Below are 17,215 nucleotides of genomic sequence, written 5' to 3' on the forward strand. Positions count from 1 at the left end.
AATTTTTTGGTTATCTGTGCCCACCACTGTCTACTACACAAAAGTAGCACTAATCGGCACTACTCGGCTCGACTTGACTCAGGTTTTTTTGCTTTTCCATTACAGTTAGTACCTGGTACTTTTTTTGATACCTGCTCAGGAGCGGTTCCAAGCAAGCTGAGCCGATACTAAAATGTGACGTCAACAGGCTGCCGGCCACTGATTGGTCAGAGAATGTCGTCACTGGATGAGTCATGAGAGCGCCGTCCGAGACAAGACTCAAACCAGCCATATTTAAATAGTCACAGCAGCCGGAGTAGGTCAGACTGTAAGGGCTGGAAACGGTTCAAATGCAGGAACGCCGTTTACGGACACCGACAGACCACGACACAGCCACAGCTTTGTTGGAAGCAACAGATGGTAAGTGTTTTCGTGACTTTGTCTGTAGTCTGCTTGAAAGCACCGTTTAACGTTACTTATCCCATTGGTGGGAAGCACACTTTAACAAACGAAGATTTTGAGTCTAAACTTGTGTTAAAATAACATCGTTGTCTCATGTATGTGGACACAGTGAACTAGCTGACTGGTAGCTAGCGAGCTAGCTAACGCCATGTGCCACTTTAAAGTATAAATTTGACAGAAAAACACCTAAAGTCAGCAAGACAACAAACATGTACATTTGACTCATTTAGTGCCATTATTACTGTGATTTTTTTTTTCACATGTCGCCATTTTGTGTTTTTGATGAAGCGAGGAGGGTTCGACCACAGCTTCAACAGCTGTATCAACATCCAGCACCACACAGCAACGTGTTATCACTGGTAAAAATAACGTGTCTCGCATCACGTAACTTTCCCAAATATAATTATATATATACACAGGGTGACCCCCCCCCCCAAAAAAAACCCAGAACCTATAAATACTGTAATAAATCCCACAAAGGTCCAGGAAATTTTACTGGACCTTTGTGCACTGACCTTTCACAATAAACTACCTGTCAGTTTCACAATAAAAGCAATTTTATTATGAAGCAAATGTGGGAAAGTGTTAGCTAGCTAAGCCTATGGACGGGAACAGACAGACAGAAGGAAGCATCAGCGGGAAGAACACTGAAATATTTATCTTTATAAAACACCTCCCAATCTGGCCAAGTGGTTAGTGCACTTGGTTTCAGTTCAAATCCCACCCCTGCCACATTTCTCCATGCAATGTGGAGTTGCGTCAGGAAGGGCATCTGTTGTAAAACCTGTGCCAATTCAACATGCAGATCCACCTTGGATTTGCTGTGGCGACCCCGAGTGCAAACAAGGGAGCAGCCGAAGGGACTTACATAAAACACCTCCCAATCAGCCAACATTCACTTTCGTGGACCGCTCTGGGCTTTTATTCTTTCTATGGAACAGGGCGCTTGAAATAAAACATTCATTTCTCAATTGTTTTCTTCATTAAATAATCACTGTTTAGGGTCTGCTCCTTTCTCTGCCTCTGAAGGTGGTCCTGAGGCACTGGGTCGTGGTTGCTCACTGCCCCTAGTGGTTGGATTGAGCCTAAGGCATTGTATGTATAATGATAACAGCATCTCTTCTTCTTATCTGCAAAACTAAAACACTCACATAGACACAGGCGTCGTCTCCAGACAGCAGCAGGTTCCACGAGTGCAGCTTGTCTTTAAGAACAGTGGGAGACTTTCCCACCGTGAAGCCCGAGACCACCACCTCATCCTGCAGGGGGCGACAGAGTGCAGAGAGAAACCAAAAACCATGCAGCAGCACGAAAAAAAACAAAAAAAAAACAAGAACACAGGACATAAAGTAAAGACTGATCTAATAAGGAGATGTCAAACAGCAGAGGACAGGTTGTTGATCAGGTATCAACCCGCATAAACAGCTGATCTTCAGCTGGCCATCACGCAGATCATTTCCTGCCTTCTGCAACAGCACTCAGAGCTCCAGCAAACCGCTGCAGTCAGGAAAGAGAACCATTTTTGTCCCACTGTGTTCCCAGCCACGGCCAAGGTCAGACAGAGATCTGGACCATGAATAAACACCAGGGGTCTCATGTACAAAGGCTGCTTACGCACAAAAATGTGACATCCGTCTCCACGCTAACGTGTGGAACTGTGCACTGTGTCACACAAAAATCCTGCCTGGTGTATGCACGTTTCTACAGCTATTGTTCCTCTGCTGACACGCAGAGGTGACGCTGGAAACCCTTAACAGTGTGTGAATTTAAAAGAAATGCTGGAGGAAATCACTGAAGAAATCACAAAATTGAAAATATGGTTTGACCAAAACAAACGGTCATTAAACTTAAATACAACAAAACAAATGTTATTTGGGAACTGCAAAAGCAATGAGCAAGTCCAAATACAGATAGATGGGGTGCAGATTGAAAGGGTTAATGAAAATAAATCCTTCAGGGGTAAATAATAGATGAGAAAATCAGTTGGAAACCACACAGATCTGAGGCAACAACGACATGAGTTCAATAAAATCACTAACTATTCTTCAAAAAAAAGGGGCAATACAGGTCATTCATAATGTCACTATCAAGACCAGACTTGCACTTCTTAAAGACGAGAATATTAAAATTAACAGATAGTAAAATTCCAAACAGCAGAGATCTTCTACAAAGCAAAAAATAACCTTTTACCTAAAAACAGCGAAATTGTTCAGGGATCATCAAATCTGTGCAAACAAGAAAAGCATTTTGTTTTGTGGAGTGAGAGACTGTGGAACAGTGTGGGCGAGGCGTTAAAGCAGCATCCAAACATTCAAAATATAAAGAACGTGTTTTCACAGGATACAGGGATGAAGTGGAGATGTGAGAGTCACTGGGTGTTCACAGGAAACCCTTATTATTTATTTCTATATTTATTTATGTTCATTGTTAGTTGGTTTTATCTTTTCTGTCGTGTTTTGCTTCATCATGTTGTTTTTGTCTTTGTCTTTTTCTAAAATTGTAATGTAGCATTATTATTGTTACTCGCGTGTTGCTCATGGGTATCCACGGGCTCCAGATTGGGTCGTGTTTATGAAACAGGTAACTGACATTTTCCAAGTGTGGTAATAAATTATGCAAAGTTTCTATAACAAGTTGGAATGATGTGTGACTCCAGAATATTTTTCAAACCTGAGACCTCGTTTTTAGAAGGACAACTCAACCCCTTATTTATTTCCTGTTAATTATATAATTTCTTAATGCTAATTTAAAGTCTTAATGTATTTATAAATTTAGATTCTTGTACACACGATTATTATTATCATCATCAATATGATTATTTTATTTTTACTTCTATTTTGTCATTTGATTTTTAAATGGACCACAATGGAAATAAGTGTCTTCACCTTCTTGTGTCACCCACATATTTTCAATTATATTATGTACTTACAATGAACTTACTAGAGAAAAATCACACACACACAAACTCACACTTTTAATATATATGCAGATGATTTACCGCCCCCTGCTGGATCAGCGTGAGTGCAGAATGTAAATATCAGTGTCCACTGTTCAGTGCTGTTAGCTAATATATGTAGCTTATCTAAAAATGTTAGTACTATCAATGTTCCGTTTTGGCGCCATTCATACTTGACCCAAACAGCAAACGTCAGCTCGTCCCAGTTTGTACATGGTTAAAATTGCACACACACGCACAGCTGTTTTTTCTGCATTCTGCCGCACGCAGGTGCTTTTAATTTAACACTGACAGACGGTGGTGGAAGACATTAAAAACACTTCACATTTCGCTCATGGTAACGGCTACATGACACTTAAACAAACAATGACAAAAACAACACTATTAAACAAACATGACCCACAATAACAACATTTAAAACCCGAAAACCTGACCTCCCATGGTGCACTGCAGCACAACATTCAACGTTTATTGGTTAGATAAAATGTCTAATTTCTCCAAAAATATTTGTCCTATAAACTTTGTTTTCGCAGCATTCATCCTTGACACAAAATACATAAACATACCAAAAGGCAAATGCCAGCTCTCCTCGGTTTTTGCATGATAGAAGCCATACACAGACATGCAAGCACACACACAGAGGCCACTTGGATATTATAATATAAATATTATTATTATTACTACAGCACAGTTGCATTTGATACTGTGGATCACCGTATTCTACTTGATAGGTTGGAGAATCCTTTTGGGATTACTGGGAATGTCCTTGCATGGTTGACATCATACCTAAGCAGTTGTTCTCACTGTGTCTTGCACAACAAAACTACCTCTAACCTTGGTGACATGACATTTGGGGTCCATCTTAGGCCTCCTGCTTTTTTCCCCTTTATATAGCACCTCTTGGGCACATATTGCGGCATTTTGGGATTAGCTTTCATTGCTATGCTGATGATACACAGCTGTACATGCCGATAACTGCTGGTAATCTCATACACAAAGTCCTTAGAGGACTGCCTTGCATCAGTGAGAAGCTGATGTCTAGCAATTTCTTACTTTTAAACTTGCACAAGACCGAAATGATGGTTCATGGTCCAGTGAGACATCGGCATCAGTTTGACCAGCTAACGCTTAGCCTAGGTTTGTGTGTCAACAGCACCAACTGGGACATTTTTGAGGATGAGGACCTGGACGTGTTTACAGACACTGTGCTGTGTTACATTAAGAACTGTGTAGATACGGTCCAGTGGAGAAAGACATCTGGGTCAGAAACCCCCCACCGCTGCTCGCTCCTCCCTTTGGGGGCCACGGTCCAGGTGGTGTGGTTCCAGGGCCCCCTCTTTTGGTGGGCCCATGCCAGCGCCCTGTGTGCTTCCCCTGGGTATGGGGTTGCTTCCTGTGCCTCCGTGGGGTGGGGGGTGCGGTATGGGGGTGCGCTCTGGCACTGTCGGGCAGTTCCCCTGGTAGTTCGTTGTACTGCCCCAGTGGCTCTGGTGGCTGCCCTTCCTGGCCCCTGTGCCCTTCCGCTGCTCTTTTCTCCTGGGGCCCTGCGTCCTGGACCCATTTCCATCGTTGCGTGCGGTCGGCCATACAGCTCTGACGTGCCGGAGTGGTCCACGTCATATGGTAGGGTTCTGTACTCTTGTCTTGGCCCAAGTTTTCTTTCTTCTCTACAAGAGTCAAGACATAAGTCAGACCACCAGAGCAAGAATTTTAGCTGAGGAAGCTTCTGTGATTTGAAGCGAAACATCCTTGCGTCAAGCAACCCAGTCCAGTCGAAGATTCAAGCTTCTCTACTATGGAAACCACCTGGACAACTGAGAGCCTACACAGAAACAATTTTATTCACTTTATACATGTTTCCCTTAGGCAGTATTATTAGACGGCATTGCTTAAATTTTCATTGTTACGCAGATGATACCCAGATTTATCTATCCATGAAGCCAGAGGACACACACCAATTAGCTAAACTGCAGGATTGTCTTACAGACATAAAGACATGGATGACCTCTAATTTCCTGCTTTTAAACTCATAAAACTGAAGTTATTGTACTTGGCCCCACAAATCTTAGAAACATGGTGTCTAACCAGATCCTTACTCTGGATGGCATTACCCTGACCTCTAGTAATACTGTGAGAAATCTTGGAGTCATTTTTGATCAGGAAAAACTAATTCATGCATTTATTTCCTCTAGGCTGGACTATTGTAATTCATTATTATCAGGTTGTCCTAAAAGTTCCATGAAAAGCCTTCAGTTAATTCAAAATGCTGCAGCTAGAGCACTGACAGGGACTAGAAGGAGAGAGCATATCTCACCCATATTGGCCTCTCTTCATTGGCTTCCTGTTAATTCTAGAATAGAATTTAAAATTCTTCTTCTTACTTATAAGGTTTTGAATAATCAGGTCCCATCTTACCTTATCTTAAGGACCTCATAGTACCATATCACCCCAATAGGGGCTTCGCTCTCAGACTGCAGGCTTACTTGTAGTTCCTAGGGTTTGTAAGAGTACAATGGGAGGCAGAGCCTTGAGCTCTCAGGCTCCTCTCCTGTGGAACCAGCTCCCAATTCAGATCAGGGAGACAGACACCCTCTCTACTTTTAAGATTAGGCTTAAAACTTTCCTTTTTGCTAAAGCTTATAGTTAGGGCTGGATCAGGTGACCCTGAACCATCCCTTAGTTATGCTGCTATAGACAGACAGGGTTCCCATGATGCACTGAGTGTTTCTTTCTCTTTTTGCTCTGTATGCACCACTCTGCATTTAATCATTAGTGATTGATCTCTGCTCCCCTCCACAGCATGTCTTTTTCCTGGTTCTCTCCCTCAGCCCCAACCAGTCCCAGCAGAAGACTGCCCCTCCCTGAGCCTGGTTCTGCTGGAGGTTTCTTCCTGTTAAAAGGGAGTTTTTCCTTCCCACTGTCACCAAGTGCTTGCTCACAGGGGGTCGTTTTGACCGTTGGGGTTTTTCTGTAATTATTGTATGGCTTTTTCCTTACAATATAAAGCGCCTTGGAGCAACTGTTTGTTGTGATTTGGCGCTATATAAATAAAATTTATTTGATTTGATCAGGAAGGGTGGATGGGGGTCACACATGCACACCACGTTCACTCACACACTACATACCTTCTGTCTTGCAAGAATAAATTGCATATATGTGTATTAATGTTCATAAATGGTTCTGTCATTGTGGCATTTACCATTAATATATATGCAGACATGGAAAAAAAGAAACCCTGGATGACCAGGGAGGGGAAGCAGCTGCTGAAGGAGAGAAACTCTGCCTTCAGAGCTGGTGACAGGGCTCTCGACAGCACAGCCCACACCAACCTGAAGAGAGGCATCAGGAAGACCAAGGAGGACTTCAGGAGGAGGATCCACGACCACCTGGACACCAACAACAGCAGGCAGGCATGGATGGAGGTCCAGCACCTCACCAAGTACAAAATGATGGGATCTCCAGACGGGTGCTGAAAGACTGTGCAGACCAGCTTGCTGTGATTTCACCAAAATCTTCACCTGGTCCCTGACACAGTCTGCTGTCCTGTCATGCCTGAAGACTTCCATCATAGTCCCCCAACCCAAGAAACCCCATATAACCAGCCTCAGTGACAACCAGCCTGTTGCACTCACACCGGTGGTAATGAAGTGTCTCATCATGTCATTCCTAACCCCCACTTCAGACCCAAACCAACTCATTTACAAGGCCAACAGGTCAACAGAGGACACCGTGACCTCTACCCTCCACACCATGCTGACCCACCTGGAGCAACAGGGTAACTATGACCGTCATCTCTTCGTGGATCATAGTTCAGCATTCAACACCATCCCCTCCTGTGGCCTTGTGAGGAACCTGCTGAACCTCGGTCTACCTCATTCCACATGTCGCTGGATTAAGGACTTTCTGTCAGATGGCTCACAGAGAGTCAGGATTGGCCCTCACATATCCACAGCTCTCACATTCAGCACTGGTTCCCCTCAAGGCTGCGTGCTGAGCCAGCTGCTCTTCATCCTCTGACTGCACCCGGTCTACACCAGCAACACCATCATTAGGTATGCGGATGACACCACAGTGGTCGGCTGTATCAATGGAGAAGATGAGGCCACCTACCGGGAGGACGTGGAACAGCTGACGTTGTGGTGTAGAGAAAATAACCTGTTCCTGAACACATCCTAAACCAAGGAGCTAATTATGGACTTCAGGAGAAACAGACAGACATTCAGCCCGTTATCACTGGGGATCAGGGACTTCAGTTTCCTGGGAGTCCACATAGATGAGAAACTGACCTGGGACAGGAACACCACACACCTGGTAAAGAAGGCACAGCAAAGACCACACTTTCTGAGAGTCCTCAGAAAAAAATAACATGAACCAGAGATGTCTGGTGTCTTTTTCCCCACTCTGCCATGGAGAGCGTCCTCACATATGGCCTCTGTACGTGGTTTACAAGCTGCACGTGGCCAAACAAGAAAGAGCTCCAGAGAAGATCACTGGGTCCCACACTTGAAATGTGTGCAATATTTGTTTATGTGCTATATCCACTGCCACTGAAATATCCACAGTTTTGTACATACTTTCCTCTTTTTATATGTAATCTCTTTTTTGCTACTACGTTCTTATGGTTTTTTCTTTTTATTTGCACTCCGGACACACCTCTTTCATTTGGTTAAATTTTATTTTTCTTTTCTTCTGCAGACCTTTTCAGTCTGCATGTGGTTTACTCAGGTTTATATTTGCAGTGAAAGGCTGCACTTTACCTTTCGTCAGATCAGGAACAGGCATGTTTGGAGATGGAGGAATTTAGGGTTCCTGAACATGAGTTAGTACCACACAGATTTGGTGAGAACAATCATCACACAGACGGACAATCAGAGGACTCATCAGAGCCAGCATTCAAGAAAGATCGAACAGAGGTTCTGATCCATATCTGCTCCTTCTTCCAGCACAGTTAAACTCTTCCCTTCGTGTTTCAGGTTGACAGAATTATTCAACCTTCAAGTTAAATGCCTTCATTTGAACAGCAGATTTTCAGTGAAAGTCGTCTGCTGAGAAAGTGACGTTTTGACATCTGTAATCAACAACTGGACATGAACCTTGTCGTGATAATTGGACACTGACCCCCTGACTGACGGCTCTGGAGAAGTCTTCAGCCAGCGCTCCTCGAAGAACCACATTGATGGACTGACTGCAGGATGAGGTGTTCGGCTGAGACGCTCCATCTGACAAATAAATGGAAGAAAAAAAGAAAAAAGAAACTGGAATTCAGCATTCACAGGAAAACTTTACAGAGCATCAGGAACAAAGTCTGGAAAAGAAGCAGAGGTATATTTACAGTGGGGAAAATAAGTATTTGACCCCCTGTCAGTTTTGCAGGTTTTCCCACCTACAAAGAATGTAGAGGTCTGTAATTTTTTATCATAGATACACTTCAACTGTGAGAGACCGAATCTAAAAAAAAAAATCCAGAAAATCACATTATATGATTTTTAAATAATTAAGTTGCATTTTATTGCATAAAATAAGCATTTGATCATCTACAATCCAGCAAGAATTCTGTCTCTCACAGACCTGTTAATTTTTCTTTAAGAAGCCCTCTTATTCTGCACTCTTTACCTGTATTAATTGCACTTGTTTGAACTTGTTACCTGTATAAAAGACACCTGTTCACACACTCAATCAATCACACTCCAACCTGTCCACCATAGCCAAGACCAAAGAGCTGTCTAAGGACACCAGGGACAAAACTGTAGACCTGCACAAGGCTGGGATGGACTAGAGGACAACAGGCAAGAAGCTTGGTAGAAGACAACAACTGTCATGATTATTTATTAGAAAGTGGAAGAAACACAAGATGACTGTCAATCTCCCTCAGTCTGGGATTCCACGCAAGATCTCACTTTGTGGGGTAAGGATGATTCTGAGAAAGCTCAGAACTACACAGGAGGACCTGGTCAATGACCTGAAGAGAGCTGGGACCACAGTCAGAAAGATTACATTAGTAACACATGATGCTGTCATGGTTTAAAATCCTGCAGGGCAGCAAGGTCCCCCTGCTCAAGCCAGCACATGTCCAGGCCCGTTTGAAGTTCACCACTGACCATCTGGATGATCCAGAGGAGGCATGGGAGAAGGTCATGTGGTCAGATGAGACCAGAATAGAGCTTTTTGGAATCAACTCCACTTACCATGTTTAGAGGATGAGAACAACCCCAAGAAAACCATCCCAACCGTGAAGCATGGGGTTGGAAACATCATGCTCTTCTGCAAAGGGGACAGGACGACTGCACCGTATTGAAGGGAGGATGGATGGGGTCATGTATTGTGAGATTTTGGCAAACAACCTCCTTCCCTCAGTAAGAGCATTGAAGATGGGTCATGGCTGGGTCTTCAGCATGACAATGACCCCAAACACACAGCCAGGACAACTAAGGAGGGGCTCCGTAAGAAGCATTTCAAGGTCCTGGAGTGGCCTGGCCAGTCTCCAGACCTGAACTCAATAGAAAATCTTTGGAGGGAGCTGAAACTCCAAACCTGAAAGATCTAGAGAAGATCTGTATGGAGGAGTGGACCAAAATCCCTGCTGCAGTGTGTGAAAACTCGGTCAAGAACTACAGGAAACGTTTGACCTCTATAATGGCAGACAAATGTTTCTGTACCAATTGTTAAGGTCTGTTTTTCTAGGGGGTCAAATACTTATTTGATGCAATAAAATGCAAATTATTTATTTATTTATTTTTATTTTTTTAGATTCTGTCTCTCACAGTTGAAGTGAACCTACAATAAAAATTACAGACCTCTTCATTCTTTGTAGGTGGGAAAACCTGCAAAACTGACAGGGGGTCAAATACTTATTTTCCCCACTATATATATATACATACACACACACACACACACACACACACACACAGGTACACACAAACACAGCCTAAGACAAACCGCAGAGGTGTATGTGTGTGGGGCCCTGCTAGGGGCCCACAGGTTTTGAGCATTTAGGTGCCACTCGAGAGACCTAATTTCATGAATTTCCATGTGATATTTTCTGTATGTTGGGGGATGTGGAAGTCTTACTGTAATAATAGAATCTGTCTACGTCGACCTTCTTTCAGTGATATCTGCCTCGTGCTATAACATATGCACTTACTATAAATGCCGTAACATTGGACAGATATCACTGAACTAACTATAGTTATTCTTCAGGTGTCGTTCCTTAACTTGCAATGAGCTCTGAAATATACTGAAACTTCATGCAAGTATGTGTACATCAATTAAAGAGATTAAAACATTTGTGGTATAAAACAGTGACTTTATTAATATTTCCATGTAAAATGTATGCTTACAAATTATTGCCCCATAATAAATTCCTAAATCACACCATGTGAGTTTGCAGCCCAGCTACTGATGTCAGACAGCAGGAAAACCCCACAGACGCTAACAGCATGTTGTTGTCAGTTCAGCTGCTCCCGTTATTGTTCATGGTTGCCACAGTGGATACAGTCAGATCCACATTAGGCAAAAGTTTTACACCGGATGCCCTTCCTGACACAGCTCCAGTTTTACCTGGAGAAACACACAGCCACTGGTGTTCCAGAGAGGTCTCCCATCCAAGTACTAACCAGACACTGCAGTGCTTAGCTTCTGAGATCCGACGGGATCAGGCTGACACAGAGCAGACCGGCTGCAGGCACATACAGTATAGTATCATTAAAAAGCACACATCCTGTGCACCAGGCTGTGAAATTCACCAAAATAAAAAAATTAAATTGATGCAGGCCGATTTCAGCATACAAGCAAAATAGATTGTCATTTTTTAATGGTTTATCTATTAAATAGTAAAAACTGAAGAACTTTTAAATTGTAGGGCCTGAAGGAAGTTTCTGTAGGAAGTATTTTAAGCATTTAGATCACGTGAGAGGGTAAGTGTTGGGTTTTTAAATACTTGAAAGACACTGGACTTATCGAGAGGAATTAGTGCTGCTATAATGGACTGATGCAGCAGGTGGCAGCAATGTAATAATAAGGAAGCCGGCTTCTGTTACACACCACAAAAGAAGAAGGGTTTGTTTTGTTTTTCTCCACATGGTCACATTTTCAGAAAAAGCATGTTTTTTGTCAAAATACAAATACAACAAACACAATATATATATATATATATATATAGTTAGTGGTTTTATATAACAAAATAAATGGAACATGGAAACAAATTTGTATACACATGTCAGTTTTGCAGCACTAATTTGCACTTCAGTATGTGCACAGTATAAATAACTGCACTGCACTTAAAACTTTCAGTGATTGTAAATACATTTTAACTGCATGAACACACACACACACAGAGAGAGAAAAAGAAGAGGTACACACACATACATGCACAAAGACAAACGTTTAACGCTGACCTTCAATCACAGTCTTCAGGATGGCGTTTCCATCCTCTAAGGACACCAGCGGCCCCTTTTGAATGACTTTACCCTGAAGACAGATAGAGACGGCATGAGTTCCACCCAGAGCCCAGTCTCTGCAGACCTGTCAATCAAACCCACAGCAGGAACACAAACAACCAGTCAAAGGCGCCACAGGGAAAGTGTCCTGGACTGCGTGGTCCTCCAGATGGAGGACTGGTTTCTCAGCACTAGGATCCTCCATCAAAGCAAAAGAACATGTTTTATAAAAGAATATGTCTCAGGGTGGAACGGATGGTGCAGAGTGTCATGATGAGGCTTCATCCTCGTCATGTTTTGGTGATATCGATTCTAACTCAGAGCTGTGACTCGTTAAAACAGAGTCAGTCAGAGTCACTTGATGGGTTCCATAAACAACTATATGGTGCTGTTGCTGCAAGTCCTCAATGGTCTCAGCAGATCACATGACCTTATTATATCCAAGGACCTCACAACCGAGCCACCTGATCCAGGGACCACCCTTGAATGCTGCGGGTTTCTGCAGTCTTTGTGCTCCTTAATAACCAAGCAGCCTCTGATCCACAACCTTATTTCTGAACACGGTGGACGCACCTTTACAGACAAATCAAAGCAGCTTGTGCTGCTGCTGATAGCAGAGACCAGGATCCTCTTCAGGTGTGCCGGTACCTGAATACCAGGTCCTGTTCCCTTTGCGATCACATGGACCGGCATCACATCAGCGCACCCTGAAAGACACAAGTGTAAAAAACAAAAACCCTGTGATGACAGCATTTTTCATTCATATTTAATGACTGGCACGTTTTGTAAACACACAGTCACGCCCTTGTGAAGATATGCAGGTTCAGAAGTATTTGGACAGTATTTTCACTCTGTGTGCACCACAATTAAGATGTGTCTGTAGATTCAAGGGTCAGGTCAAAGAGCACTGACATGGCTGCATGTCACCACGTCCACAACACCATGGAACAAACTGCCTTGGGTCCTAGATAGTAACCACACAGGTCATCTCCACTCTCTCCAAAGTAACCATCAATCTGCTGCAGCCAGGTGCAACATGACAGTGCCTTTGACCTTCTCCAGTTTCTGGGGCCATCAACACTGAGACACCTGTGTGCTGGATCATATCCAAAGAAATACAACACCACATGGAGTAAATGTGGTGTCTGATATTCCCTCACAGTGTCAGTGATACTCCTCCACCACTACAATGCATCTTCAACCTCAGCCTGCAGCTAGGGAGAGTGCCAGCCCTCTGGAAGACCTCATGCATCTTTCCAGTTACTAAGAAGAACCGGCCCAGTGAGCTGAATGACTTCTGACCAGTGGCATTCACTTCACACCTGATGAAGATGTTGGAGCAGCTGTTCCTCAGCCTCCTCACACCCCAGGTGCAACACGCCCAGGACTGACTGCAGTTTGCTTATCAGGCTGGTATTGGTGTGGAGGATGCCATCCTCCGCCTGCTACACAGAGTCCATTCGCACCTGGATAAGTGAGGATTCTCTTCCTGACTTCTCGAGTGCCTTCAACACATACAGCCCCTTGTGATAACGGGACAAAGTGAACAGGATGCGAGTGGACCCCTGCCTGCTCACTTGGATCTCCAGCTACCTCACTGGCAGGCTGCAGTGTCTCAGGCTGAGGGACACATTTTTTATGTTTGATCCTGGTGCTCTTTAGACACCAGGATCAATTATTTTTTTTTATTTTTTTTTCTCATTTAATTTCGACAGTAACACATTCCATGATATTTCGTTTCCATGTTTCCATGTTTCAGTCAGGTTTTAGAATCCATCATAGTACAGAAACAGCATTAGTGAAGGTTACAAATGATCTTCTTATGGCCTCAGACAGTGGACTCATCTCTGTGCTTGTTCTGTTAGACCTCAGTGCTGCTTTTGATACTGTTGACCATAAAATTTTATTACAGAGATTAGAGCATGCCATAGGTATTAAAGACACTGCGCTGCAGTGGTTTGAATCATATTTATCTAATAGATTACAATTTGTTCATGTAAATGGGGAATCTTCTTCACAAACTAAGGTTAATTATGGAGTTCCACAAGGTTCTGTGCTAGGACCAATTTTATTCACTTTATACATGCTTCCCTTAGGCAGTATTATTAGACAGCATTGCTTAAATTTTCATTGTTATGCAGATGATACCCAGATTTATCTATCCATGAAGCCAGAGGACACACACCAATTAGCTAAACTGCAGGATTGTCTTACAGACATAAAGACATGGATGACCTCTAATTTCCTGCTTTTAAACTCAGATAAAACTGAAGTTATTGTACTTGGCCCCACAAATCTTAGAAACATGGTGTCTAACCAGATCCTTACTCTGGATGGCATTACCCTGACCTCTAGTAATACTGTGAGAAATCTTGGAGTCATTTTTGATCAGGATATGTCATTCAATGCGCATATTAAACAAATATGTAGGACTGCTTTTTTGCAATTGCGCAATATCTCTAAAATTAGAAAGGTCTTGTCTCAGAGTGATGCTGAAAAAATAAATTCATGCATTTATTTCCTCTAGGCTGGACTATTGTAATTCATTATTATCAGGTTGTCCTAAAAGTTCCCTGAAAAGCCTTCAGTTAATTCAAAATGCTGCAGCTAGAGTACTGACAGGGACTAGAAGGAGAGAGCATATCTCACCCATATTGGCCTCTCTTCATTGGCTTCCTGTTTATTCTAGAATAGAATTTAAAATTCTTCTTCTTACTTATAAGGTTTTGAATAATCAGGTCCCATGTTATCTTAGGGACCTCATAGTACCATATCACCCCAATAGAGCCCTTCACTCTCAGACTGCAGGCTTACTTGTAGTTCCTAGGGTTTGTAAGAGTAGAATGGGAGGCAGAGCCTTCAGCTTTCAGGCTCCTCTCCTGTGGAACCAGCTCCCAATTCAGATCAGGGAGACAGACACCCTCTCTACTTTTAAGATTAGGCTTAAAACTTTCCTTTTTGCTAAAGCTTATAGTTAGGGCTGGATCAGGTGACCCTGAACCATCCCTTAGTTATGCTGCTATAGACTTAGACTGCTGGGGGGTTCCCATGATGCACCGAGTGTTTCTTTTTGCTCTGTATGCACCACTCTGCATTTAATCATTAGTGATTGATCTCTGCTCTCTTCCACAGCATGTCTTTTTCCTGATTCTCTCCCTCAGCCCCAACCAGTCCCAGCAGAAGACTGCCCCTCCCTGAGCGTGGTTCTGCTGTAGGTTTCTTCCTGTTAAAAGGGAGTTTTTCCTTCCCACTGTCGCCAAGTGCTTGCTCACAGGGGGTCGTTTTGACCGTTGGGGTTTTACATCATTATTGTATGGCCTTGCCTTACAATATAAAGCGCCTTGGGGCAACTGTTTGTTGTGATTTGGCGCTATATAAAAAAAAAATTGATTGATTGATTGATATTTTCCAACGAAAAACAAATATTCTGAACAACTTCACAGTGACTGACTGTCTGACCTCATCAAATCCTCTCAGGCATCTCTGGACCCGGCGCCACGAGGGGGCGTTTGGGGGCGACGACCCCTCACGTCATCAATCCCCTCGGATGTGAGAGTTATCAAAAAATAAAAATAAAAAAGAAAGAAAAAGAAATACTGGAAAATATAGCAAAATATTAGTTATTCAATATTATTATCACTTTACTGGGGCATTGCTGGGCCAGTATCGTAGATTTACGTCGACGGTACCTGGCTATACCCGCCCGCTATGCGTAACTCCGCAGAGGAAAAGATGAAAATGCGAGAAGTGTGTTTTGGTCCCAATATGGATATTCCGGATGATTTTCTCATGGATAGTACGACAATGAACAGCAGCTAAAGCAGCCAGCTTGACGCACTGGCTAAATTGGAGAGCAGCGCACCAGCGACACACCAAAAGTTAAGTGAGCCAACTTTTTATGTACGTGTTACGTGTTGTGTATCTCAGTAAAAAGTGATAATAATGCAAACAACATGCTGTTGTCGTGCGGTATGCATTTTCTGAGTCCCTCCGTTCACAGCCAGTCGCCCGCAACGACAGATATTAAAGTTATGTATTGTTGTAAATATATCTACATGAAGTTTATCTTTGACCCGTTGTGTGACTGTCATGCCTAATTGCGCTGTTTGCACTTGTGATGGAGGGCTGTATGTGGGGTTAATCTATTGTCTCGTGTCGTTTCTCAGATCAGTTGTTGGTTTGGTTTTGTGGTACGCAGGAGATCACTTGACCGAGGGTCTATACGTTCAAATAATAATTAAAAAATACTGTCATCACTCTTTACTCTTAGTCAGTCTCTTCCAACGGTGTAGCCTAAATACACGAGCTTTCCAGGAGCGCACGTCTCCTCCGGTGCGCACTTTTTTGGGGTGGGGGGGACCCCACCCCCTGTGATAAACTCATCGCCCCCTTAATATTTTTTCTGGCACCGGGCCTGGGCGTCTCTGGATTTCAAAGACTGAGGACACGCGCGCGGAAAACGATAACCCAAACTACATTCAAAAAGCCTTCATTTTTAATTATGGCTAATCTGTTAAACTAATATATATTCTACAACGGAATAAACGATGTTTAATAAGTATGGGGGGGGGGGCACTCAACTTCGTACCACTTTTGAAGCAGCTTCGATAACGTTATTTTTTCAGGTTTGGTCTCACAGCGTCTCATAATCCAAAGGGATAAAAACAACGAATACACAATTCTTAAACGTATAAATTAACCCACTGTGTACGGCCAAGCGTGACTAAATATGTGATTAAAGAGAACGTAAAAGTGTGAAAACAAATAAAACTCACCGTTCAGGCGCCTCGCTTCTTCTTCTCTTGCTGTCCAGGCGGATTCGTTCGTCGCTTCAGAGCGCGCTGCTGCCCCCGTCTGACCTTCTTCTTGGTTGTCGACAGGCTAAGGGAGACATGCTGCCCCCCTGAAGTCATAAGACACAGAACACCTATTAAATGTCAATAAGATAGACACAGCACCCCCATATTTTCCAATACAAGCCACAGGTTTTTAAAAAACAAAGCACCAAATTCGCTCTCTCCTTTGACGAGGCTTCATGCCCCAGTAATGTCTTCAAAGAAAAGGTACTATAACCCAAATCTGCCAAACCTCGAAACATGACCCTTCTATCCTCTGCATACAAAGGGGAGCATATTAACACATGAAGAACAGATTCAGTGACGCCGCAAAAATAACAGCACCTGTAGATCATTGTCTATGTGCTACATCACATGTACGAGGTCTGTGAGAAAAGTATCCGACCTTTTTATTTTTTTCAAAAACCGTATGGATTTGAATCACGTGTGATTGCATCAGACAAGCTTGAACCTTCGTGCGCATGCGTGAGTTTTTTCACGCCTGTCGGTTGCGTCATTCGCCTGTGAGCAGGCTTTGTGTGAGCACT

The 17,215-nt window shown here is 43.1% G+C and overlaps 1 protein-coding gene across 1 annotated transcript in view; it reads right to left on the reverse strand.

Moving 5' to 3' along the window:
* Positions 1 to 16,745, reverse strand: part of pot1 (protection of telomeres 1 homolog) — a 72,425-nt gene extending 55,680 nt beyond the window's left edge. Inside the window, exons 1-5 of the mRNA XM_034177347.1 lie at positions 16,608 to 16,745; positions 12,406 to 12,539; positions 11,791 to 11,863; positions 8,516 to 8,616; positions 1,593 to 1,700 (exon numbers count right to left, since the gene is read on the reverse strand). Coding sequence (XP_034033238.1) covers positions 1,593 to 1,700; positions 8,516 to 8,616; positions 11,791 to 11,863; positions 12,406 to 12,525 — 402 coding nt within the window. The 5' untranslated portion in view covers positions 12,526 to 12,539; positions 16,608 to 16,745. The remainder of the gene's footprint in view (positions 1 to 1,592; positions 1,701 to 8,515; positions 8,617 to 11,790; positions 11,864 to 12,405; positions 12,540 to 16,607) is intronic.
* Between the last annotated feature and the right edge of the window lie 470 nt (positions 16,746 to 17,215).

The sequence above is a fragment of the Thalassophryne amazonica genome, chromosome 8 (genome assembly GCF_902500255.1).
Source record: "Thalassophryne amazonica chromosome 8, fThaAma1.1, whole genome shotgun sequence".
NCBI classification, from domain to species: Eukaryota; Metazoa; Chordata; class Actinopteri; order Batrachoidiformes; family Batrachoididae; genus Thalassophryne; species Thalassophryne amazonica.